Source organism: Anopheles gambiae, chromosome 3, assembly GCF_943734735.2.
Source record: "Anopheles gambiae chromosome 3, idAnoGambNW_F1_1, whole genome shotgun sequence".
In the NCBI taxonomy this organism is placed as follows: Eukaryota; Metazoa; Arthropoda; class Insecta; order Diptera; family Culicidae; genus Anopheles; species Anopheles gambiae.
This window is the reverse complement of record NC_064602.1, coordinates 69299789-69326114: the sequence shown is the minus strand read 5'-3', so window position 1 is coordinate 69326114 and position 26326 is coordinate 69299789. Positions and strand designations below refer to the sequence as shown.

At 43.8% G+C, this 26326-nt stretch overlaps 3 protein-coding genes across 10 annotated transcripts in view; 1 reads left to right on the top strand and 2 right to left on the bottom strand.

Moving 5' to 3' along the window:
* The window catches only part of LOC1268519 (fasciclin-3), a 100482-nt gene extending 93135 nt beyond the window's left edge, over positions 1 to 7347 (bottom strand). For 2 of the 4 annotated variants that reach the window (XM_061657781.1, XM_061657784.1), the window contains exons 1-2: positions 6890 to 7346; positions 5560 to 5701 (exon numbers count right to left, since the gene is read on the bottom strand). In XM_061657781.1, the coding sequence (XP_061513765.1) occupies positions 5560 to 5635 (76 nt within the window). In that variant the 5' untranslated portion in view covers positions 5636 to 5701; positions 6890 to 7346. Of the gene's footprint in view, positions 1 to 5559; positions 5702 to 6889 lie in introns of all 4 variants that reach the window. The other 2 variants (XM_061657783.1, XM_061657782.1) reach the window with 2 other exon arrangements.
* The window catches only part of LOC1275861 (uncharacterized), a 312032-nt gene that overhangs the window by 185597 nt on the left and 100109 nt on the right, over positions 1 to 26326 (top strand). The window lies entirely within an intron of this gene.
* LOC1271141 (fasciclin-3) lies at positions 13789 to 24601 on the bottom strand. Of its 4 annotated transcripts, none has more exons than XM_061657788.1 (6): positions 24391 to 24601; positions 15191 to 15348; positions 14909 to 15126; positions 14459 to 14791; positions 14186 to 14374; positions 13789 to 14109 (listed from the first exon to the last, which is right to left on the bottom strand). In XM_061657788.1, the coding sequence occupies exons 2-6, from the start codon at positions 15346 to 15348 to the stop codon at positions 13925 to 13927; spliced, it is 1083 nt and encodes a 360-aa protein (XP_061513772.1). In that variant the 5' UTR covers positions 24391 to 24601; the 3' UTR covers positions 13789 to 13924. The 4 variants fall into 4 exon arrangements, with proteins under 4 accessions (XP_061513772.1, XP_061513775.1, XP_061513773.1 ...); XM_061657791.1 differs by having other exon boundaries at positions 14915 to 15126; positions 24391 to 24598; XM_061657789.1 differs by having other exon boundaries at positions 14459 to 14788; positions 24391 to 24597.

The window sequence follows — 26326 nt, the reverse complement described above, 5'->3', positions numbered from 1 at the left end:
GTGCCCCAAATTCGCTTTCGAGCAGAAATCGAGCAGGCGCCACCACCGCCCACCCCTTGTTACACACCACACGGATTATGGCTTCTACCCTCGTGCACTCACAAAGGACATCACCATGGAGACGGGAAACGGGCAGCAGGACACACACAAACCGGGGCTCGGTTGAACGGTCCGTTAAAATGAAGCTAATTGCCAAATCCGTCGCGTCTCATTACCACCGCGGGTTAATGACCGGTGGGCTGTCGCTTTTTTCAGGATTCTCTACCCCTGCACACGCACACAGCTGTGTGTCTGGTCGCGAAGGGTGTGTTATCCTGACCCGTCCATTATTAATATTATTTTTACCCAAGCGCCGCCGGAGGCTAATTAGTTGCTGAAAATAGAGAGCGCATCCCTCCCTCCTGGAAGCGGTACCACCGAGACGGTAGTGAAAAGAAAGTTTTGTCTCAGGACACACAGCGAGCGAGAGTCGGAGCGACCTACTTCTGGAGGACTTTCACTCTTTCTCCCTTTTTTTGCTGCTCTGTGCGCCTCAATCCTGGAAAGACAGCTTTAATGGAGGACACACAAGAGCAAGTTGACGTGAAGCTAATTGGAGTTACAATTTGCTCATCGATGCTACTACTTATCCTGGTGGTACCAGTGGAGAGGAAAGGAAGGTGCATAAGTCGGTAATCCAATTCAGAGAATTATGAACCTTCTGGGAGCGACATTAAACAAGCATTTTGGATAGCGAATAATCGATAGAATTTAGCGCCCAATAAACTTAACTTTTTCTCCAACAAGTGTCATCCCTTGTATCGAATTCTACTGAGACCTATCTTTTCCTGTCCAAGATAACTCCTGGTTCAAACTAACGAGTGTGTGTGTGTGATGCCGCGATGACCTAGGCAGGCGTTTGAATTTATTTTTAATGATTTTCTTTGCTCCAGAAGAGAACAGCTTCTTCTTTCCTGCTTTTTTACGGATTTTTTTCGTAGGACTTCAAATTAAAGTGGGTGTCTTTTTTTTTTTTTGGTTATAAACCATTCTTACCAAAGACGCAACAACCAAGAGAGAGAAAGAGAATAAAGAAATTGAGAGAAAGAGAGAAAAAGGATACGCGACGGGCAACAACAGCAAACCAGATTTGTTGTCTTTTCTGGACCGGTTCCGTCGTCTTGCACGCGTCTTCGTGCGTGTTTGTTCCATGCGCGTTCTCCTGCTTCCTCCTTCCTTTCGGGTTCCGGTTTTGGTTCTGTCTGACAGTTTGACACATAACCTCAAAATGAGGGGATGAACAGAAGTAGAGGATGATGATGATGGTGGTGGAAACAGCAGAGAACGCATCCCTCGGTGCAAGGTGTTTGTGGAAGGAAAGGGTATATAGAACAAAGCGCGCAACCTACGCGCAGCAGACACACACACGTTTCGGTGGGCCATGTCTTCATCAAAACATCATCCGCGGTCGATGGACAAGTGCGTGGAGGTGGTGGTGGTGTGGATATTTAAATTTTCACCTCTTTCCCTTCCAAAGAACACCACAGTCAGAGAGGTTGCTATAAGCAGCTTCTCTTTTAAGACCGCTAAACGCGGTATAAAGAAGCGTTAGAATGAAAAGGGGAACACAGGGAATGGTTGCGTTTTTGAGCTCGAGAGAGAGAGAGAACGAAAAGGGAAAGCACATATATAAATGTATAACAGCCTCGTGGTTGGCGCGCCAATTTTATTTATCTTTTTATAAATCTTCCACCCTCGCGGTTTTGGCCCCTTCCTTGCCTACGAAGAACCATCCGTTTACAATATCTTGAAAGTAAAAAAAAAAACTCTTCAACTTCCATCTCTTTTTCGACGCTCGACGTGTACTTTTTCTTCATCAACCTCTCCTCCCTCTCATCATCACGACGCTCATCATCGGGGTCTTCAATCTTGCCGTACGATCGCGCCCCGCACGTACGGCGTTCTTGGCCGGGCTTTGCGCGCTATTATTTCGTGTTGGCCGCTTGCCCTCCGTTGGGTCAGCGCCAACGATGAAGCTGCGAAGAACGCAACGAAAAGCACAAAGAAACGAGACGCGCGCACGTCGTGGTCGAGAGCAAGGGACAGGCAGCAGCAGCAGCAGCAACACTCGATCGACGACGATCAAACGACTTCAACGAGCCGGACAGCTCGAAACCCGTTTTTTCGAGTTTCTTTTCTTTTCTTCCGAGCTGGTCCGAGCGCGGTTCGTTTCTTCGCATGCAAACTTTCTCTTCCTTCGCCGCACGGTGAAGCCGGTTTTTACGGCGTGTACGCGCAACACACGCCACACCCGCTTTGCCCTTTCCCATTCAAATCTTCATTCTGCTGTGTTCTGTTGAACATAAAACTCAAACATCGATATTTTTAAACCGACCACGCCGCCGCCGCTCGACGCGCCTTCGCTGTCTCTCTTTCTCGCATTAACGGACGAGATGTTTTGAAAGGGCGCGATGTGTATGCGTGTGTGTGTGTGGCTCTTTCGTTCATTGTGAATGCCTTTGTATGGGAGTTTAATTTCCCTCCAAGCCAGCCAGGCCGCATTTGCTGATGAATTTAAAAATATCGTTCACGTGCGCGACTCATTCTTGAACTGCCGTACTGCTGCTACTGAGCAGTATTTGAATTGGAATGCATTCTTTGGGTCAGGGGAAATGAAGGGGGGGGGGGGGGGGTAAAAAAGACCCTGACACAAAAATGCACAAGTGCATACAAACACACTCGGGTAGGGGAGTTGACTCATCATGCCGTGCGCCACACCACGGGTCGCGTGCGTGTCGATCGAAAGAAAAGCCGGAAAATTCGAGCTCACGAGAGGAAGGTACATACAACGCCCTACAACAGCGGAAAAACTGGCATTAGTGTTGATGATTGAATTCTTGGCTCTGCTGCTGACCCGTGCTGGATTGTTTTTGAAGGCAATTTCCCTCCACCCGCCACATGGTTGCCATTTTCTTGCAATGGGGAACATATTTTCCACATATTTCTTTGGTGGAAGTAGGGCGATAAGTTGAAGTCAGCACACGTCAGCATGTTGTGTGGGTATGTGAATGAAATGGCCCTGGCTTCTCGTGTGAGATATTTTTGACGCAGTCATGGGCGGAAGGCCACCCAGGGCCTGCCAAAACATTCAAAATTTCGGGCACGGAAAACGGCCACGACAAACCAACTTCAACAATAAAACTGTGTTTTTTGTGTACAAGCGGTGGCAGTATTAATATTATTGTTTATTACTTTGCTCCAAGGATACACAAACAGAGCTGTTTTTGGGGTTTGCACACGCAATTTTTGGTAGTTTTTAAAAATCAACTAAAAATAATTTCAAAAGTTAAAAAAATGCCAATACGTGCACAATTCGTACATTCTCACAAACGAATAATAACGGTGTGTGTCGCTTGCTGGATGTTTTCATTATCAGAAGGTGACAGAGCTTGTTATGGGTGTGTGATTCATTGCAACAAATGAACCATTTTTTTTTTTTTGGATTTAATAGCGCGCGTCTTCGTACTCCCCCAAAAAAACAGGCAAACCCCAAACAAGAGAGTATTGATATACATTCGTGCACATTCGAGAGCGTTTTTTTTTACTGTTGTGGAACAACTTCTCATCAAAACCTTGAAATGAATGCCGAAAATAAAGCAAACCACCCGTTGGCGCTCGAAGACAAACAATAAATATTTGAGGAAGGGAGGGAAAACAAAGCACTGCGCGGCCAAAATTATCGCGCGCCTGCTGCCGTTTGCATATATGGATGGAAAATCAAATTGTTTTTGGTTGTCTTCTCTCTGTGCTCAAGGTTTGGGGGCCCGCGGCTAGACGGAGAAAAACTTTGGCGGAAAATAAAGAAGAGAAAAAACGCTCTCTGAAGCAGCAGTTCGCGGGTGCATATGGCCATGAAATTAACTCGTGAAACGGCCTCCGGTCGTTGGTTGGGCACACACCACAAATCGAGTTAACACGCTGCCGCCACTTGAAAGGAAATTAGAAGCCCATTTGCTTGCATCACTTGTGAGTGCGCGCTCCAGAGCACACCTTCGTTCGTTCCCATTGGGGCGCAATCCAGTTGGGAGATAATTTCCCGTAGCGAAAGGGAACCAGCTTTTACTCCACCTCTCTCGGTTAGAGAGCTAATCGAACAACGGCCAAATGGGCCACTCCTTACCGACATGCTTTGTGAAGGTTCCGGTAGCACAGTCTCCCTGGGTTTATGTGCGACCATAAACGAGCCTACCGCCTCAACCCAAACTAGATTAACTTTTATCGCCGGTACGTGATCGACCGTGTTCGTCTCTCTTTAACCGTAATGACAAACTTAAACTTCCTGCAAGCCGCAATTACTCGCTTTCTGGAGGATGTTTGTGCACTGAACAGATGATAATAACATGCGGCCCCTTATGGGTTTCACGTTCGATCTCCGATAGTGCTCTCGTTGCAAGCTCAACATTAACGATGATTATAAGAGAAGCGTCTTTCAAACAAAGATCGATTACCCTCCCACATTCCACATATGATTTTACAACCACGTGGCGGTACATCAATTTCCAAAAATACCCCTACACACACACACACGCCACTACCAGCCTAAGATAGTTCTCCAATGATGATGCTGTGTGTCATACGTGAAAGAATGCCGACTCTCACAAAGTATAATTACATTCTCCCTCTCTGTTTTGCTTTACAGGTAATGCAACCGGGAACGAGACTCATTACATCACGACCATAAAACGATACACCGCATCCCAAGGTACAAGGCTAGTACACCCTCGGTGGTAAAAGTCAGAACAGTAAGTAGGCAAGTCAACGATGAGATCTTAACTTCAACAAGCCTAGCCTGCCTGCTTGGTTCGTCGCTTGATCGTTCGTCACTCTGCTGTCCGCCCATTAGCAGAGCTTCCAGACGCATTAGCACATACGACGACTTGTAATATCACGTGCGATGTCGGTGACTGGTGCGATGCGAGAGATTGATTTAGAGCTCCTCTCGGAATAGAAGTTTGTGCGATGAGTAAGAAGAATGATTCACACCTTCTTCCCAATAGATCTGAGTTATCATGGCACGGTTGTTACTCGGCTTGAATCTTACAGACAGAACAGGTTTCACCTATCAAATGCTTTTATATAGATACAGAACTATTGAACTTCAGTAAGCTGCATCTTCAAGGGACAAACTTCCCTGGGGGAAGTAGTGCGCTATCGGAAGATCATTTATATCTTTCCCAGTTTTTTTGTCTTTTCTTTTTTCGTCTGATGCACCACCTTGACATGCCTCGATTTCCATCTAATTTTTCATCGCGAGATAACGCTACGAACCACGGGATACAAAGTGGACGTGGACGCTTTTGTCCACGATCACAGAGAGAGCGACGAACTAATTTATCTTGGAGCCCGGAAGTGTTTCATTAATAGCCAAACGATCCTACTATTAGCCCAGGTGGGGTAATCTAGTGTAGGGTTGTATGGGGAGGAAAACCATGATCATTGTTCGTTTGGGGGGAATTTTCTGGAGATCTTGTAGCGGGTCCCCCGAGAAAAGGGGGAAAAAACAAATGTCCGAATAATTACCTGTGAACGCAGCGCACACCGACAGCAGCAGCACACAACGGGGCAGGAAATGGACGGCTTGCATTTTCGGCTGCATTAATTATCTAACACACGCTTTAGGGCACACAACACCGACACACTGAAGCACTCAAAAACTCTCAGCCTGTGAGGAACCAGAGAAGAAGGGGATGGTAGAATAGGGATGTTAAATTAGACGCTGCTTTTGTTTTCAAGCGCACTTGGAAAAAGTGAAAAGCGGCATGATAGAAGAAACTGGTTCTAGTTTCGATGGAGAATCACTTTTGAGTTAGTTGTCACTGTTTTCTCTTTTCATTAGTTTGCTCTTTTTCCACGATCGTTGATCGCAGTGATGTTATGTCAGAAACCACGTGGAAACTGCACACCACGTGCAGCAACACTCGCGCGCACACTGCTCATGCGTAGCTCACTTTTGCACATTTTAGGAGCCTTTGGTATAAAATTATTCAATTTTTTGTGCTATCCAAACTTATTTCTAATTTATCTTTTTAAAAGGCACGCGAAAATAAACGGTTGAACGATATCGTGACGTCATTTTCACTTTCTGAGCTCGAAAGAAAATAAATTAACAAACAGTGAAAAGGCACTTCTCTCCCTCGACGGACGGATGTGTTGTTGTTGCGAAGGCAGGATTCATTTAAATTATTCAGATTACTACTGTTTTGCATCCATCGACACCTTCTTTGCTTAAAGGAGCAAGAGCCAGAAAGTGAGTGGGTTAATGCGTCCCTTTTTACGTTTGGTTCACTTTGACACTTTTGTGCTGGAGTGAGTTTTCGGTCCTAAACAAATATTTTCACGTTTAAAGCACGGAAGGAAAATAAAAAGAAAAGAAGCAGCAGTAAGGCAAAACCTCACACTGCTGCTAGGCAAAAATCTGGACACTAAATTTTAATTCCCGAGGTTCGTTGCTTCCATCCCCCAACACCCAAAAAAGCGGTGCAAGAGATAATGATGTTTTTGCTTTTTGTGTGGCACCTTTCCTTTTTTTTGCTTATTTATTTACGTTTGTTTAAGGCTGCAAAGTGACCACTTTTGGTGCTGGTAGAAGAACGAAGTTGAAAGTTTCACATCAACACAGTTCACAACAGCAGCTTCGCGGGAAAAGTGCAGCGGCAAAAAGAAAACAAAACAACGTTCTGCCGGTTGTAGTTCCTGGATTTAACGCGCACTGAAAACTCACTCACTCATGCGGCTTTTCTTCTCTTCGCAGATGAAGTTCCACTTGTTGAACTGCGATCGCGATATTGTATGGTTAATAACACAACACAGAGAGAGAGAGTATGCACTCCCAAAACTCTATTTCACCTACCGAAAATCGTACGATAAAAGCCAAACGCACAGGAACAACACTTTCTTCTAATGCAACCCTACTTCTAAAGGGTAACTTTCTTGTATCCACCAATAGCGGGAGGGAGATCCACAACAATCCCGCACAATCACTGGCTAAGTTGAACACCACACACCTCACTCAATCTCAACCCCAACACGGCGGGAGACTCGCACTGGAACACAACCAAACGTCGGAATCGCGCTCGCACGGGCACGGTAAACCCCGCACCTAAACGATGGGCTGGGGACGTTGCGTGTGTATGTGTGTGTGTGTGTGTGTTTGTATGTGGAAGAGACACGAAAGGGGCAGCGTTTAAGGGGGAGGGCGGGGTCGCACAGCACGCGCGGAACAGGAAAGAGAGAAACGCGGAAAGCCAGCAAAACCGAACCGACCGTGAGTACGTCGCGCAATGGAATGAACTGCACGCAGCGGCACGAACGCGAAGTAGGGCCGTCGATCGGTCGACCAGCGAGCCCAAGCAACCCCACTGCCTGCGTGTGTGTGTGTGTGTGTGGCGATGTGTACGCAGCGTGCAGTTTAGGACTCACGACAGGGATGGCGAACACGAAACAAGGTGCTACTGGAGAAGGGAGATTTGTGTATATTTAACATTGAATAGTTATTTTATACGTTATTCTTGAAAGGGTTCTCACTTGGATATAATACGCGTTCGAAAGATTTAATATTTAATTGCTTAAAATTGTAATTTGCGCAATGTAAATTTTATTATGAAAACTCAATATACATACATATCTAGGTGAAGATAGCGAACGTCAATCATATTAGTTTTATCGTAACAATCTGAAATAGTTAAAAATATTTTAAACAAATATCAAAATTAAATTATATGTTTTTTTAAGTCAAACAGTTTTAAAATTGTTGAAAAAATAATCAAATAAATAAACTATGTCAACGTACCAAAATAAGTGTAACACATAAATACACCAGCCAGCAAATAAAAATAGTTAGTTTTTGGTAAATTTAGCCCAAAAAAGGTTTAAAAGTCAACTTTTTGTTTGATTTTTGTTACTCAGTTCGGAATAGACATAAAAAATTAAGTTTCTATTTTAGTATTTTTTTACTCAGTTAAAGTTCAAATATTACCTGAAATACAAAAAACTTTTTAATTCCGGCAAAAATATGTGATGCTTGATCCAATGGGTATTTTTGATTCAATTTGGTTCGTTTTTACACTTTATATTTCCTTATATTCGATCCTACCATTTATTAATAGGATTAATGTAGAAATTATCATATGCATGGCTTTTATGTGGTTTAAAACCTTTGTCAGAAAAATATTTTACTTTCCATTTGATATTTCTTCTGGCAAATTGTAGTGATTTGATAGATTAAATGATTAAATTAAATTTGATAGATAGAATAAAGATTAATTTTAGAAGACCACATAGCTTCGAATCTGTGTATATCTAGAACCTCGTAATTTGGAAGCATACTGCATTTTTGTGCAAATCATAAACCTAAAGAAGACCTTATGCATTTTTATATGATAAATAATAGTTAATTATTATTTATTAATATTATTATTATTTATGATTATTATTGTTATTATTATTGTTATTTATTATTATTTACGAGATTTAATGAGGAAAATAGAACGATTTTTTTCTACGCTAATCTTTTTCATGATGAATTTTGTAATGAATCCCCCTAGTTGAACACAAATTTACAAAAATATGATAGGGTTTTTAAAAGCTGAAACACTTCATATTCATCATTACTGCGAAGCTTTGTTTTCGCTTGTAGTGAGTGTTTTCTTTAAAAAACAGAAACCCAAGTAAAGTGCATTCGAGGCGAGTTTGACACCCCGTACGACACTCCACTCTGGGTCTCTCGCACACAAACGCACACTTGGCTAGGTAACAAAAAACGAGGTGCTCCCATAGCGTTGGCTCCAATTGCTCTCCTCTCATCCCCTTCAAACATTCACAAACACCTCAAACACACACACACACCTAAGCAACCATTTCATTGTGTGCGGTTTCTTTGCGGTCTCATTTTTTGCCCGCCCGCTGACTCATGCGGGGTGGTTGCGCGGTTGCGCCCGCTAGCAGTTTGAATCCAACGGTTATGAGCGGTTTTTTTCGGTTTCCAGCGACCCCAAAAAGCCGACTCACCTAACAACGCACCTAGCTGGGAGGGAAAGGGAAGGGGAGTGACGGTTTGCCGGCAAGGGCATACTTCGGGCGTGAGGCTTACGGGGGTTGTTTCGCGCCCGAAAAAATCAATACACATTACCCCACGACGTTAGAGAGGGTTTTTGCTTTCCCTTTTCGGAGAGGGCATTTGACGACGACGACGCTTAACATCAAGACGGCGAGAGGAGGCAAACGAAGTGACTCAATTGCTAAATGTCCAGCTAAATGTCCTTTTCGTCCGCTTGCCGGTGGAGGTATTGCAAGCGACGACCAGTAACAAACAAAAAAACAACGGCGCCTGTTGGCACAAATGTATGGAGCATTAGATCATGCTTCCAGTGTACCGGGTCCGAGCGGTTTCTCGATGACGTCGCCGCTGTCGCGCCAAAAGCGAAACATAATTCGATGCATACAGGGCGACTAATAATAATAATAATAACGACGAACAAAAAAGCAACCTCCCTTCCAGCGGGAGCGAATGTACAGTTTTTGGGGAAGAAGGAGGAAAAAGGCTTTGCAGTGCGGGGCTGATGGACCTCACCACTACAGAGACAGTCTATGCTGCTGCCCACCTGCTTTCGTCATTATCGTTCGCTTTGTTCTCTCTCGCGTAGCGTGAGCTGCGTTAACCGCGCTTCCCCTGCTTGTTGTACCGCGTTCGCCATGCCTGCTCCACCGCTGCGTACCAACAGGTACGACCTACACACACCGGCAAAGCGGCTCTGTGTACGGCGCGGGGCTCAAACGCTGCCCGGCCAAGCGTAACGGTGTGACGTGACGTTGGACAAGCGAGAGCGTTACTGTGCTCGGGGGGTTAAGAACGCTTGGGCAGACGGTAGATAGCATACAGGAATAAAATGGCAAATGCAATTTACTAACACATATTATTACCTTTTTTGTCTTATCATCGTTAGCATCTATTATGTTTGTACCTAAAATGTTCTATTCTTTCTATTATTTCTAAATGTTTTAGTTTGCATCGTTAATTGCATTTTACCTTATTCGCATCGTTTGTCCCTTATAAAGTTAAAAATTTCTTTTTTATTACTTTTTCTAAATAGTAATCGAATTAGCAAGGCTATTGATATGCATTTTGCTCTTAAGTTTACTGCTTCGAACGCTTTTTTTAACTGCTGCTGTACTGATTTGCAATCGTTGCCATACAACAGTTACTGTAGCATCACGACTACACACAACCTCGGAATTGCCTGCGGGCTTGCGGGTCCAGTCAGGGTGCAGCAGCTCAAACGCGAATGACGGACACAAAACGGGGAAAGGCACATCGTTCAGGCCCGCGTTCGCGCACACACACACATACGAACACGAGCGCACAACCAGAGGCCAACTCCAAATAATATGCAAGCTGAGATCGGGTTGAGATGCAACACGAGGTTCGTGTTTCTTCACTCGAGCAGAGTTAAGTCAAGTCAGCAGTAAAAGGAACACAAAGACTCAGGGAGAGAGAGAGTAAAAGAAGAGAAAAATAAAACAGTACAATGCCAACGGCCGGCCGAAAGCACGGCAACACGGCGCTGGCTTACCACACAGCCTCCCGGTGATCTTTCGATCAGCAGGCTCGATTTATGATCAGATCGTCACCCATCTCCACACCAACCCCTTCGTCTTTGGAGGCCAATCCTTCGTCTTCATTGTGTACTTTTGCCCCGTTCGGGCGATAAACATGAGCGGGACTAACCTTTCCCGACCGGTGGAGCCTTGTAGAGGAACCCGAGAGCCCGACAAAAAACTGGTTTGCTGGCGAGATGCTCCGGCGTGTTAAGAAAAACGTTCCCTTGTGTGTGCCACCCAGCACTGTGGAGGCCTTACCACGGGAGTGTTGGGCTCGAGATGGCTTTGCCATGACTTTCTGTAGGTGTGTTAGTGTGTACTCGTTACATGACAAACGCCCCAAACACGGTGACCAACAACAATTCATTTTTCGTCCATTACCAAGTTTGGACCTTCGCGGGGGGACCAAACCTCCATCTAGCCGGTTTTGGGTCAGCTCTGATACAATCCGCTTCGGTATGACCGCATGAAACTTTATGTTTTCTTTATGCTTGAGCTGCTCCCCGGAGCTGACGGAAGAACGTAGCAAGAACTGAACGAAAAGAGCACCAGAAAAAGATCTTAGGGCTGAGTCTGAAGTTGGCAGTCAAGAATCAGAGAGAAAAGAGCAGAAGAGAAATCCAACCCAACATCCAATATGGGGGGGAGGGGGTACTGCCACACAAATACACAGCGAAAACGAGCCTGCAACATGATGGTTTTCGGGAGGGGGGCTTTTTCTTCTCGGGCCCGAACATTTCTTGCAAGACAAGGGTGCGCACGGCAAAGAGTGTGCTTTTGTTCTTTGACTTCGCTGTCAAAATAAGCCAAAAAAGGCGTACTAGCAAGCAGGGAGGAAGAAAACAAACCCTCCTTCCTGCGAAGGAAACACAGCAGGCACAGCATAAGGCAGCATCGAAATGAAGTCACCGCTAAGTTTGCTGAGGGCTTCTTATTGCCTACCAAGAATGGGGCAAAAAACAAAGGGGCGCAGTCCCAACTATGCCAAGGAAAAAACAAATCAGCAAACGCATACACACACAAACACCGGTCCAGCAAAGCTGAATCTTTCGTGAGTGACCACCGTTTGCGGGAGTTTCGGATTCGGACAGCTAAGCAAGCAAGCCGGACGATACACGCTTCGGATTTGTGAACGTGCCTCCGGTGGAAACAATTAAATTCCTATGCTGCGATGTGGTACTTTTTTTGTTATATTTTTTTCTGTGACCCGCTATGGTCCTCACACATCCCCTTTCCCTGAAATGGCAGCAAACGGAAAAATAATTATTCTCTGAATGGTGGGGTTGTTATTTGATGGGGACTAGGCTGTGTAGGGGTGAGGTGGAAAGATTGTTCTGTATTTTGATTTGGGTGGTTAACCTATATACGGCTTTGGTGGGGTTTTGTGACCTTCCGGGTCATTTGGGGGATAGTGCGAGTTATAATCGAGGCACGCTTGTTTTTTTATATTACTAATTTAAATGCTTTTACAGATGAAAATAAGCTTTTATCTCACATGGTCCGCTAAATCAAATTTCTTTTTAATATTTTTTTTTCCTTTTTGCAATATCCAACATAACGCGAGTTGCCGCCCTCTGCCATAAGCCGTTACAAAGCGTTACGACATGAAAAGGCCTTTTTAACAACGGTTTGCGCCGATTGGTTTGCACTATGGGTTTTTAGTTGGACATGGTCCGTTTTTACCTCGCATAATTATTTTTATCACTTTATATTAAATACAGTTACGGATTTTAAACGTTTGCAAAACAATCGCTTTTAAAACGTTTTAAAAAACTTTTTTTCTGTCAGTTTTTGAGCATTTTTATTTAGAAATATTTGCATTTTCAATAAAAAAGGCTTTTTAAGCTGGCTGTAGCAAAACAAAACTAAAAGACATAGTTTATTTCCATAAACATCCTTGGAAAATTAATAGTTTAAGCTTTCTTGAAAAAATAAATTTACGACTATGGGAGCTACCTTTCCTCAGTTATCCGGAATTTTTATGACGTGTTTTCAAGATCCACCTCGATTTTTATCAGTTCCTTTTCAGTGTTCACGACAAAATTGTTGGAGTGGAGCATTTGCATCATGCTGGTCCAGAAAATGTCGATGGTATGCAGCTGGGACCCGATCTCGTAGTACAGTCGTCAACTCGTACGACTTAACAACATGCCCGTCCTGGGTTCAATCCCTAAATAGACCGTGCCGCCATACGTAGGACTGACTATCCTGCTATGGGGGGAAATCATTTAGTCACTGAAAGCCAAGCCCACAAGTGGTAAAGGCAGGCCTTGACCGACAACGGTTGTTGAGCCTACGAGAAGAAGAAGAAGATGCAGCTGGGAGATGTTGGACCGCTGCGAAGCCTGTGGACCTGATTTCTAGTTCCTGATATGTTTGTTTATGCTTCCCAGATACTATTGCACAAACTGGCCCACGGAGTCCTTTTAAGACGCTACAGGATGTAGGTTTTTGATCCCGCACGCTTCTAAACAAAGTTGCTTAACTTTTTATTACCATCACGGTCAGAGTTCAACTGATAGAGGTGTCAAATTTTGTCCAGGAAATTACTAAGGTTGATGCAGAATGATGTTTGTAAAAACAAGTTAAGGTTTTTTACAAACCCATGAAAAATCTATAATTGATTTTAATTTTTTTTTTTTTGGAAGCGTTATAAGCATGTTTGCATTTTCTGCTTAAAAAACTGTTTGTACAAATTTGAAAGTAAATACATACAAAATTTAGTATGTGGTACGTAAAAGAAATTTAGCAAAAAATCATTTCATTCGATTTTTATCGATTCAATAAGAACATTCAAAGAAAATTTTGTATGTCGTTGCAGGCTATAAATGTCTGATTTGATGCACTTGAGGCAACTTAAACATCAACATCGTTGTAAAAATGGCATTTTGAATGCATTTGGGACTATCGTTGAGCAGTTGAAGTAATATGACAGTGTTTTAAAAGACTGTTCAATTTCTTATTTCATTAAGCGTTGAAAGACAATTCATATTGTTTATGGATGGCACTGTCACCATGATACTTGGCGAATATCAGAATATCACAGAGCTAAAAATATGCCTATCCAACAAAATACTGCAAATAAAATATCTTTTCAATGTATTCCTTTTCAAATTTCTTTCAATACATAATCCAATGTCAATTTCCAGCATATAAATTAAATCATAACAGTTTAATGACACCTTTTATAAAACACAAGCTGTAAACAAAACATAATCGAATGGTTGTGGGAAACATATTTTTCTGGCACAATTGTGCTGCATTGAGTAGAGAGCTCCAGGCATGCCTTTTAGTTATAGGTGCTGATCTTTAGTCGCGTCTCTTCGCTTCCCTCCGGGTGCCGTGCTTTGCAGATCAGAACCTTTCCATCGTCGGTCTGCTTAAGCGGCAGGGTAAGCGTCTGCTGTACTGTGCTTCCTCGGCTCGATTTACTAGTGAATGGGGCTGATAGACCTTCGTAAATCAGTTGATCGTCTAAGGAAGAAAGGATATGAATGATATCAGCTAGTTCGTTTAGAATGTTAAAGTATAATTTTCACTCAATACTCACTGAGGAACCACAGGAATCCGGCAGGAGGATTGCCATCCTTTGAGACGCACTGCACCACCAGATTGCTTCCCACCTTGAATGCACCATTCCGCTGCGCCACGACACTCGAAACGGTCAGCTGCGGTGGTTTGGGTTTGACCGACTCCTTCAGCTCTTCCTTTTGTACTTCAGGCTTTTCATTGGTGTACACTGAAATCCCAAAAAAAAATAATAAAAACAATGTACAAGATCGTTTAGTCATCGTCGCAAAATATCTCCAAAGCACAGGATTACCTTTCTTCAGCTTGATCGGCAAGCTTGTCTCCATAAAGCCACCCGGGTAAGCGGTATGCTCCGCGCGGCACGTCACCTTCTTCCGGTTATCTTCCACGGCGATCGCACGACGATAGATCTGCTGCACGGTCGTGCGGCGGTTCGATGTCTCCGAGAACTCGGCACCGACATCTTCCGTCAGCTTCACACCGTCCAGGTACCAGGACAGCTTAGCGCCGGGCCAGCCGTTCCGCGAGACACACTTCATGGTGACCTTCTTGCCGAACTCGAACTCGCCGTTACGACTGTCCACGTTGCTCGCTAGCTCGATCACCGGCGGCTCGGGCGCAACTGCTTTGGGAAATTGGAGGAGCCGTGTGTGTCAGGGAAAGAGATAAAACGAAGCAGTTTTAGTAACACCATCCCAAATGTCATGACCACTAGTGGCGTGTTGGTGTAATCGGTAGCAACCTTCACCTGAGAGCGCTATATTGATCTGGCCCTTGTACGTCTGGCCCTTAACGGACACCGTGCACTCGAACGGGCCGTCGTGGATCGGTTTGATGGTGTCGATCGTAATACCGCAGGAACCGCTGCTCCACGGTAGCCCGTAGTACGTGATACCTTCGACAGGTGCCGGCAGTTTGTCACTCGCTGCAAACGGTGCTGGAGCTCCCGGAAGTTTCACACTGAAAGATGCAGATGGCAGTTAGCGAATTGCTTTCAAACATGCCTCCCATCCCCAAAACGTACATGCAGAAATCCATGGGCTCATCGATCAGGCACAGCAAATTCACATTTTTCTGTCCCTCAACGACGATCACCTCTTCCGCTGGGTCCGTTTTCACCTGCAATGCCTGGCTGCCGCCCAGAAATGCACTTAACAGCACTAAAAACACTGGAATCCGCATTGTCACACTGGAAGTTAACCTCCGAGTGACTGTAGTGATCAAAGGGGTGTAGGGTTAACACTGACTCTTTATTACCATAAAATTTACCTATTTATACCTAAATGGTTACATGCTAATTGTTCTTACTTGCTAAAAAGCTGCGTTGACAACATGTCGATCGACCACCGATCGTGCGCGTGCTGGCAGCATTGTTTATTATTGTTTTATTTATTTATTTTAAAGCTAACGCAGCCAAACCGTCTTCGATCGGGTGATCGACCGGACGGCTACCGCGACCTAGTAAACTAATTATTTTAACCGCCAGCGACATCCCCGCCCCCGTAATTCCTGCTAAGGGGTTACAATTTCGTGTCTTTTGTTGTCGTGACATCTATCGGTGGCGGTTTGGGGATGGTTACGGTTTTGTGTTTTCGCTTTGTCAGGAAAATAATAATAACGATTAATATAAAATTGCTGCTTATTGCAATTCCTAAGCCTATCAGTATGAAGCTGCTTGTTTTTTCTCTTTCTTTGTTATTGTCATTTTTTTCATTGCCTTGCGGAGGGTCTTCTATTATTGGTTTAAAAAACGTACGAAAGACCTCGGTCTTGACTTCGAAGGTCGGGTTAATTTCCCCTTTTGTCGTTTGAATGTTACAGTCTTGCGAAAGAGTGATTATGCCTGCGTATTCATACGGGTTTGTTTTAGTGTTGTTACAATTTATGTAGATCTTGCTTGGATCGGAGGTGTAGTATAAAATGCTATTAGGTTTGCTTAATTCATAGAATTCTGTGTACGTCTTTCCTAACCTTTCTGTGTGGCATGATTGATTCGTTTGAGAATGGAAAAATGCTGACGCTACGCAATCTAGTTTTCTTTGTGTGAATACATCGGCGCAAATGCTGTGGGTTGCATTAATTTTCTCCTGTTTTGTTGGGTATAGAAAACTATGTTCATTGATAGCTATTACATCGTGTGTTACATTGAAGATTATGTTCGTTTTCATATTTGGAATCGGGATGACGTGAAACATTTCGTACTTATCTGCTAATACTATAGTGTTGTGTACTAGTATTATTATCTCACCGTCTAAAATTTTCATATTCTTGGATATGCTATCTTGTAAAACGATATATCCTGTAGGCAGTTTTGTCATGATTTTGCTTACTATTTTTAACTCATCATCTGGATGAAGGGGTTTGATCTTCATTTCTGTGTACTTGTTTATTACGCCCTGAGTTAACATGTTTGCTGTCGCAATTGTTTCTGATGTAAATTTCGTAAGAACATTCATTTTGTTCTCGCTAAATTGCCTTTCGATTATACTGATCCCCTCATGAATTTGATTGATGCGGTCATCAATCGAATGAGCTAATTTTTCGTGCTGTTGGTTGGTCAGTTTCAAGGAATCGGATATGTGAGACATCTTCTCATCTTCCGAGACCCTAAACAATGCCAGTTGTTCGTCAATGCTGTCTCCTCCAAAGATGAAATCTTTGAGAATGCCGAAAACTCCGCTGGATCGTTTAGTTCTTGATTTAATAGTTTCGGACATCAACTGTAGAGCGTGCTCACAATTTCCTTTAAGTATTGTTTTAATTTGGAAGAGCCTTGGATCAGTGACATTAATTTTATCAAAAGCTATGTCTAAATTTCTCTCTATTTTCCTCAGTATTTCTGAGTCTCTTGTTGGGTAGACTCTCGTATGGAGTTTAGTCTCCCATATCCCCCTTTTAAGTAAGAGCGTTCCTTGATGATCAAAGAATAATCCTGATTGATTGATCGGTGCAACGGAAAATCCTGTCGCAGCACCCAAAATTGCTAATATTATTATGATTGGTAAGTGAACCATTGTACCGGTCTTATTCTCGTTTGGCGTTTCTTTGCTGGATGTGTCGACAGCTCAGCTGCTCTTTCTTTAACGAAGTTAATATCGACCTTACGTTTCTTACCCCAATTTGAGAAATTTCCCTTTACGTCTAGCCGTGCCAATTTTATTGTTGGTTTTGTAAGAATTGAATTTCCTACCTTTATGCTAGCGGATCGCGTTTGCCCGTCCTTGCCCACGTTCACACTTATTATTCTACCTTTTATCCAGCGGCCCTTCCTCTGCTCGTCCGGGAACGTCACTATATCTCCAATATATAGAGGTTTAGCTGGGTCTGCCCATTTGCCTCGTTTTGACAGATTTGGAAGATACTCCTTTACCCAACGGTCCCAATAGCGTTGGGTCACGAACTGGGATCTCTTCCAACCGGCTCGAGTAGCCTCAGCTTTTGAGATGTCTATGACGTTAGGCTCGGCTTCGCCTGAACAACCTATCAGAAAATGAGCAGGCGTTAATGGCTCGTCGTCTTCGCGGTCGAGAGGGATATGAGTTAAAGGTCTATTATTCGTAATGAACTCTATTTCCGTTAGTATAGATCTTAGTTCATCTTCCTTATAGCTTTCTTCAATTGGGAGCAAGCTTTTGATCTCCCCAACAAGTCGCTCCCAAGCGCCGCCAAAGTGTGGCGCACCTGGTGGATTGAATGTCCATTCGATACCGTCTGAGGCGCACCTTTCTTTCAATCTTTTCATTTCATTGCTGGCCCCGACAAAATTCGTGCCATTGTCACTATACAGATGACTGATTTTTCCCCTTCGATGTTGCACATTTTTAAGACATATTAGAAATGACCCAGTGCTTAAGTCCGTTGCTATTTCAATGTGTACTGCACGCGTGGTCAAGCACGTGAACAACACGCCCCAGCGTTTTTCTGTTCTTCTTCCGATTGTTATTAATAAGGGGCCGAAATAGTCGACGCCAGTGTGAGTGAATGGTTTTACGTATGGAGTTGTTCTACATTTTGGCAACGGGGCCATCATTGGGGGTTTTGGCTTGGCAAGCATATTTTTGCAATATTGGCAATTGTTGACTACGCGTTTTAGGGTAGCCCTTAAATCTACCACCCAAAACCTTTGCCTTACGGCTGCTAGTACTGATTCTGTTTTTTTGTGAAAATATCTTTGGTGATAGTTACTTAGAATCAGACTAGTTATATGGTGCCCTTTCGGTAGAATTATAGGGGTTTTGGTATCATATTGTAAAAATTTAACGTTCTCCAGCCTTCCTTTAGATCGCAGAAGACCATTTTCATCAAGAACAGGGTTTAACCCGCGTATGGCGCTGTTATTGTTTACGGGATTTTTTTGGGTGAGATTTGTGATCTCTTGTCCAAACCTTTCCCACTGTGCCTTTTTAATTAGCAGTCTTTCTGCTTTATCTAAGATGGTTTTGTCAATTGTTTTAGAGAATTGTAATGAATTTTTCCTTACCCTTAACCATTCTAAATATTTTAGCATGACTGCCACTGATCTTTTTAGCCTAGCCCAATCCGAACACCATTCAATATTTATGATGTTCCAATCCAATTTTTCGACCTTTTTTATGGCATGTACGGGTCTGAGTTCTTCAGTGGTTGTCAACACTGATGGGTTAAGCTCTCTTTCCCACAGGAATCGAGGACCCTTTAACCATTTTGAAGGTCCATGATAGATTTTGGTTGCCTCGTCGGCTGGATTTTCTGCGGATGCTACCCAGTTCCATTGAGAAGGTGAATTTACTTCTAAAATTTCTCCTACTCGTACTGCAACGAATTGCTTATAATCGCGGGGTTCTGAGTTTAGCCACGCAAGGACCGTCTTGGAGTCGGTCCAAAAAAATTCTTTGGAAACTTGTAACCTTAGCTCCTTTTTTATTGTTTCGCTAAGTCTTGTCCCTAGCACTGCTCCTTGTAGCTCTAGTCTGGGGATTGAAAGCGGTTTTGTGGGAGCAACTCTGGTTTTCGCTGCAACTATAGCTACGTTAACACCGTCAGCATATATTGTTCGTAGGTATGCCACGGCCGCGAAGGCTTGTTCTGAAGCGTCCACGAAGACGTGTAGCTCCCTTGTTAGACATTGTTCCCTTAATGCATAGCATCTTGGGATTGCAACGGCACTGGCATTACTTAATTTTTTCATCCATTGGTCCCATTGTGTTTTTATTTTTAGGGGAACCTTTTCATCCCAATTCAGCCCTGTTTTCCATAGAGACTGCATCATTATCTTCCCTTCAATCAGATAATTGCTTAGCAGGCCTAGTGGGTCGTATATTTTCATTATATACGAGAGCATGTCTCTCTTATTCCAATGATCTTTAAATTCGTCTTTAATTTTGTATCTAAAAACATCGTTGTGGGTATCCCAGTACAAACCCAAAACCTTTTCAAAGGTATGTTCCTTATCTGATATTTGTAGTAGATCTTTAGATGACCTACGCTCCTCCGGTAGAGAATTTATTACCTCCCTTGAATTTGAGAAGTAATTTCTCATAAAAAAATGGGCTCTGTCATGTATTTGGTTGATTTCGTGGATCGTTTTCAAAGCTATTTCGACCGAAGGGAAACTATCTAAATAGTCGTCCACGTAATGGTTATTTATTATGGCCTTCACTGCTCCTGGGTGTTGTTCCTTGTATTTCAATGCGTTTTGATTTTTTACATATTGGGCGCATGCAGGAGAGCAGGTGGCGCCGAAGGTCATTACCTCCATTGTGAATACTTGTGGAGGGTCAGCGGGCGTGTCTCTGAACAAGAACCTTTGGGCGCACTGATCCTCTTTTCGTATCTTGACCTGATGGAACATTTCTTTGATGTCCCCTGAAACTCCGATAGTATGTTCTCTGAATCGTGTTATTACGCCAAACAAGGACGTTGTGGCATCAGGTCCTGACAAGAGCATAGAGTTTAAGGATATTCCTTGGTTCTTTGCCGCTGCATCGAACACTAGCCTCGGTTTTGGGTCTAGTTTGTTCTGATTTACCACAGAAAAATGTGGAATATAATTTATTTTAGGATTCGTACTTAGAAGCTCGTATGGTGTTATTACACGAGCGTACCCCTTTTCTAAATATTCTCTGATCTTGGCGTGATACCATCCTTTGAGTTCGCTATCCTTCTCCATCTTTCTCTCTTGAGTTTTTAGTCTTCTTAAAGCCTGTTCGTAACTGTTCGGGAGTACGACGTTGGCGTCCTTCCAAAGAAGACCAATCTCGTATTGGCCATTGCTGTAGCGTAGCGTTTCTTGCATAATGCCTAACGCTAACTCGTCTTTCTTTGGAATCAGGGAATTTTGGGTAACCTTCACCCCGAATTCCTCGGTGGAAAAATATTCCTTCATCATCTGTCTTAATGATTTTTCGTCTTCTTCCTGTTTCTCGATCATGGTAAACAGGTTGCATTCTCTATCCCTTTTATCATGTCCACCGAACAGTACCCAGCCTAACCGAGTGTGGTGTGCGATTGGCTCGTCCGGTTCGCCTTCACGAGGTGAAGTTCCTCTGGTAATATACGCATGAGGTAAACCTAAGAGAATAGTGGGGGTTGCGTTTGTATAACTGTCAATTCCCACATCGCACAAATGGCTGTAGTTATCTGCTAACTGTTGTGCATCTATTGATTGTGTGGGCAGATCGAGATGCTTCACCGAGCGTACGTTGCTTACATCATAAGTTTTCCCTTGTTTTCCCCTAATTTGAATGGCAATGGACTGGCTTTCGTTTTCATCTTGGACCTCACCGTTTGTCCAGCTAAGAGTGAGAGGTTTGTTTGGGCCTTCCGCCTTTAAGAGATTTTTTACATCTTCAAGTATAAGACTTGTAGATGACCCTGGATCTATAAAGGCAAATGTATTTACTTCCACTTCGCCGTTTTTCAGAGTTACAGGAACGATCTGGTAAAAGAGTTGTTTGTTGCTTGAGTGATAATTGACTCTTCTAGCTTGATCATAATTTTTCGGAACTGTTTGTGCGTGGAGGATAGAGTGATGTTTCTCTCTACATCCATAGACATTGCACTGCGGTGGAAATTTGCAATTGTAGGAGGTATGGTTCGTTAATCTGCAACAATTAGTGCATATTCCCTTACCTCTTAAAATAGCCCATCTTTGTTCTGCAGAGTTTGCTAGTAACGTTCTGCACTCGGTGGTTTTGTGCTGTTTATTACAATTTAGACATTTGTCCTTAAACTGTTGTCTGTTTGCTGTTTGGATGGGGCTCATTTTAGCAGACTTTTTAGAACCAAGATCTCTTGATTCTAATAGTATGGCCAACTCTTCTGTGGGTTTGAGCCATTCAGCTAAGTCGGTTAGTGTTAAGGTTGCACAGCAAGATTTTTCTATTAGCCAGTTATTTCGTAGGCTTGAGGGAAGTTTTGAGACTAGGTCTCTTAGGAGTCGCTGGTCATTTAAATATTCCTCTCTGTTCAGCAAGGTCATATTTCTAATCAAATTATTTAAGGCATTCGTGAAGTCAATGAACGTACTAGGTGTTTCAAGCGTAGGTTCCTTAGCGTTTGTTAAATCTGCAAGAAGAGCGTCGTAAATGACGTCAGGGTTCCCATATAACTTTTCCAATCTATCCATTATGTTATCCAAATTGTTTTGATCGTGCATTAAAGAACTGACAGCTTTTAGCGCGTCTCCCCTCAAGTGCCTTTGAAGCCTATTCAGGTTCTCCAAGCGTGTGAATCCAGCTGTTTGGGCTGTTTCGTAAAAAATCGATCGAAATTTTGGCCACTCTTTCTGAACACCATCAAAATTAGGTAATACCAGTAGTGAATTTTTTGAGGTGTTCATAGCCATCACCATTTTGTTCAAGGTAGCGGTTAGTATCCCCATCTCACTTGAAGGTTGAACAATTGTGACTTGTGGGGGTGCAGTTAGTGTAGTAGGAGACTCATCCAACCTGCTTTTGCTCAAACTTTCGATCCGTTTTTTTATCTCTGTTAATTGTCTTTCTAGTTCGGGGCTATCATTTCTTGGCTGGTCTAAATTTGTTTCTATCCTTTTCTCAGGTACGTTTGTAGCGGTAGCAATTTGAGATATTGCCTGGGTGGCTTGTTCTGAGGGTTCATTTAAATTGTGTCCATCTTTGGCCATATGCTGATCCGTGCGGGAAAGCGCGACGAGCTTTTGTCCTTCGTGGTTCTCTAGTATCTCTAAATTCCTCTCCTTAATAGGAGTCGGTTGGGATATTTCCTTAGTGGTTTGTCCCAAAGGCTCAATCAAACTGTTGACCGTGTGCTGACTCGTGCTAGAAAGTGGAGCCAGCTGTAGGTCTTTATGAATTTTTTCTGCTACTGAATCCTTTTCGATAAGCTCTTTCAGATGCCAAGTGAGATTCTTAATTTCGGCATCTCTTTCGTCTACTAATTTTTTGAACTGTTCCTTCTCAGTTGATATCTGTTCTACTCGTGTTTCGGCATTCTTTTGTTCCTCCTGTATTTTTTCTACGCGTTGCAGGAGCTTCTTCTTTCCCTCTTCTATCTCTGCTAATTTTTTCTCAAGTAGATTATTTTCGTTAGTAAGCCTTTCTGCTTCCTCTTGAATTGATTTAATCTCTGCTTCTTTTTTCCCGAATAATGTTTCACACTTTGGGCATGTAAACTCTTCCGGGATTGTCTTTAATTTTAAGCATTCCTTATGGAAATACCTATCACAAATATAACAACCGATGAGTTTTCCCCACTCATTCTTTCGTGTACATAACCAGCAGTTACCGTTCGGATTAACCTTATATTTATATTCCATGACTCACCTCGGTATCTGCTGATGCAGAATACTGCCGCTGCGCTGGATCAAGTTCGCCCTAGGTGCGATGGGTTCGCTTTTGTTGCCGCCGGCAATCGTCACGCCGGGGAGGTCGTCGCGGGGTGGAGAGTGGTGTTCTGCTGGGTGTAGCTGGTGATCGGTTAGGTCTTGTTGTCTTCTGGTGCTCGACTTAAGCCGCTGGTGAGTGCTGCTGGACTCTGTTGTTCTGGACTTAGGCCGGTCGGTGATCAGCTGGTTCAAGGTCGCCTTTGGTGTCGTGGTTCGATGTCTTCACTTCGATGCGAATGGGTGATCCCTTTGGTCGCGGGAGTCACGGGAGCTCGTCGTCTGATGGTTGCGAGAGGGTGGCTTCTTCTTCAGCTGAATTCCACGGAACTCGTCTCCTGGTGCAGGAGGGTGACCTCTTCCGGTGATGAGTGCCACGGAGCCCGTCTTTGTTGGTTGTGGCTATTCTTCCACGGAACTCGTCTTTTGGTGTTGCGAGAGGGTGCCTATTCTTGTACGGAACTCCTCTTTGTTGGTTGCGAGCAGGTGGCTATGCTTCGTCTTTTGGTGTTGCGAGAGGGTGGCTATTCTTCCACGGAACTCGTCTTTTGGTGTTGCGAGAGGGTGCCTGTTCTTGCACGGAACTCGTCTTTGTTGATTGCGAGAGGGTGGCTATTGTACCACGGAACTCGTCTTTGTAGGTTGCGAGCAGGTGGCTATGCTTCCACGTAACTCGTCTTTTGGTGTTGCGAGAGAGTGGCTATTGTACCACGGAACTCGTCTTTGTAGGTTGCGAGCAGGTGGCTATGCTTCGTCTTTTGGTGTTGCGAGAGGGTGGCTATTCTTCCACGGAACTCGTCTTTTGGTGTTGCGAGAGGGTGCCTGTTCTTGCACGGAACTCGTCTTTGTTGGTTGCGAGAGGGTGGCTATTGTACCACGGAACTCGTCTTTGTAGGTTGCGAGCAGGTGGCTATGCTTCCACGTAACTCGTCTTTTTGGCTGTGATTGTCACACTCGAGGCTGACCTCGGAGTAACACTGGCTGGTGAATGCTAGCCTTTATTTCACACACGGAGCTTAACTCCGGAGTGAAAATTTCCCTTTGATCTATTCCTCTCTGGAGCCACCAATTTGTCACACTGGAAGTTAACCTCCGAGTGACTGTAGTGATCAAAGGGGTGTAGGGTTAACACTGACTCTTTATTACCATAAAATTTACCTATTTATACCTAAATGGTTACATGCTAATTGTTCTTACTTGCTAAAAAGCTGCGTTGACAACATGTCGATCGACCACCGATCGTGCGCGTGCTGGCAGCATTGTTTATTATTGTTTTATTTATTTATTTTAAAGCTAACGCAGCCAAACCGTCTTCGATCGGGTGATCGACCGGACGGCTACCGCGACCTAGTAAACTAATTATTTTAACCGCCAGCGACACGCATCGTTTCCGCTGTCTGTTTCCTTGTTCTTTTAATTAGCACGAGAATTCGCTTTGCACTACACGATCACGGCACGATCACTGTCAAGCACAGACTCGAACTCTCTGTTTCTCTACAAGCCCGGAACAAAAACAAACTCCACAAGAACCTTCCTTCAACGCCAAACCGTTGAACTGAACTGAGCATCGGAACGGTCGAACAGTGGGCTTTTAAATTCTGCCACCCGAAAACACCACCGAAAGACGCCACCCATCATTAAGATCACAGTTCCGGATCAGATCGTCGTCTGCTTCATCTTCAGCGTGCGGGCACGATGACCGGTTCTCCCAAACACTGTAGGAAGATTCCGAATACCTTCCGTACCCGTCCACCGGTCAGATGGTGTTAATTGCGCTACATTGGTCGTCGATTCTCCCTCCAGCGAACAAAGGGGACGATCTGTGAGGGGAACAGAAACATTGATCGATGTTGCCAAATTCCGTCCCGCTGGTGCATATTAATTTGATCAATTTTTATCTTCCCCTCTGGCCCCCAAAAATACCCCGGAATTGAAATCCATTCTCAAGCATAATGTCAATCTTGTTGACAGTGGACGCCACACGACATAAAAAAACACGCGTGTAAACAAAAGCATCGCCTCCCTAACCTCATCAGCATCCGAAATCGAACAGCGATAAAGATTTTAAGTAAAGCACCCAGACCTTACGAGCTTCCTCGCTAATCGGGCGACCAAAATGTCGTGTAAAAATCCGCAACGGGGGTTTGTCGCTTCGACTCTCGGGTCGTTCCCTCGTTAATTATTTGTTTTGGTGCGCTGGCGCTGGAACCGGTTGTTCGGTGCTGGGTGGAATTTAAATTTCGGCAATCTAAAGTTCTAACGAGCGTCCCCCCATAAAGGCTGGGGTTTTATGACGCCCCTATACTGCCGGGGCGCGCGCATCTCGTGCCGGAAGGGCCGTGAAACGGTTTTGCTGGGATCGTTTTGCTGGGGTAGAGATGTTTTTTTTCTTTTTCTGGTTGTTTTTGTGGGATTATTTTGCAGTTGCTCGCACCAGAAGGATTCGCGAAGATTCCTTAGCTGTGGCACTGGCTTTCCAACGCACTCTCGGGAGGGGAGGTTTTTTGTCAAGGGGGTTCGACGGAAGGAAGCATTTTTTTATCGTTTTATGACACCCGGTCTCGATTGCATCGATCGGTGCTGATCGGTGGATGGGCGAAATTTTAGCACCGAGCCCAGACAACAACAAAAAATGAACCGGGCGTACCTCCGGTTGTTAAGCAAATCGGACGCTTGGTGGCAATTTCAATCCAGAGAGCAAGTGACCGGTTGGCAGTTTTCTGCGGTCTTTACGCTCTACAGGCAAGGTCGATTAAATTCAATCTCACCAATGATGCCATCGTTTGCGGTGGTATAATGTTTACTGTGGGTCGTTGCCGTGGGGGTATAGCATTGTAGCCGGCTTCATTTCTAATTCTGACCCCTCGTCCTAATGGATTGACCAACAGACTTCTTTCTTGGGGACTGAGCAAGAGTACGTTTGAAATCATACAGTGGTTAGATTGGAAATAATTATGACATCATTCGATGCACAGTATTAAAAGAGCGATTTCTATTTCTAGTTGAGACTGTTGATTCATTCTCTCTCGCATTTCAGCAGCCATTGACTGTTTGAGTTATTAAAATGGAACTTATTACTTATTCACGAAATCTTTCGGAATAGTTGAACATTATCTTTTCACTGCTCTGCTTAACGCCTGAAGGTATGCAAGGTGATGGTTAACCCCTTCACAATCTCGCGATTTTAGAAATAGGTTAAAAAAATTGGTTCCCATTTTAATTCCTAAATTGTTGTTTTGAGTTGTTTGAAGTTGTTTGATAATCAATAATTCATTAAAAATGCAAAATGGTTAAAAAATTGTTGAAAACAAAGATTGTTTA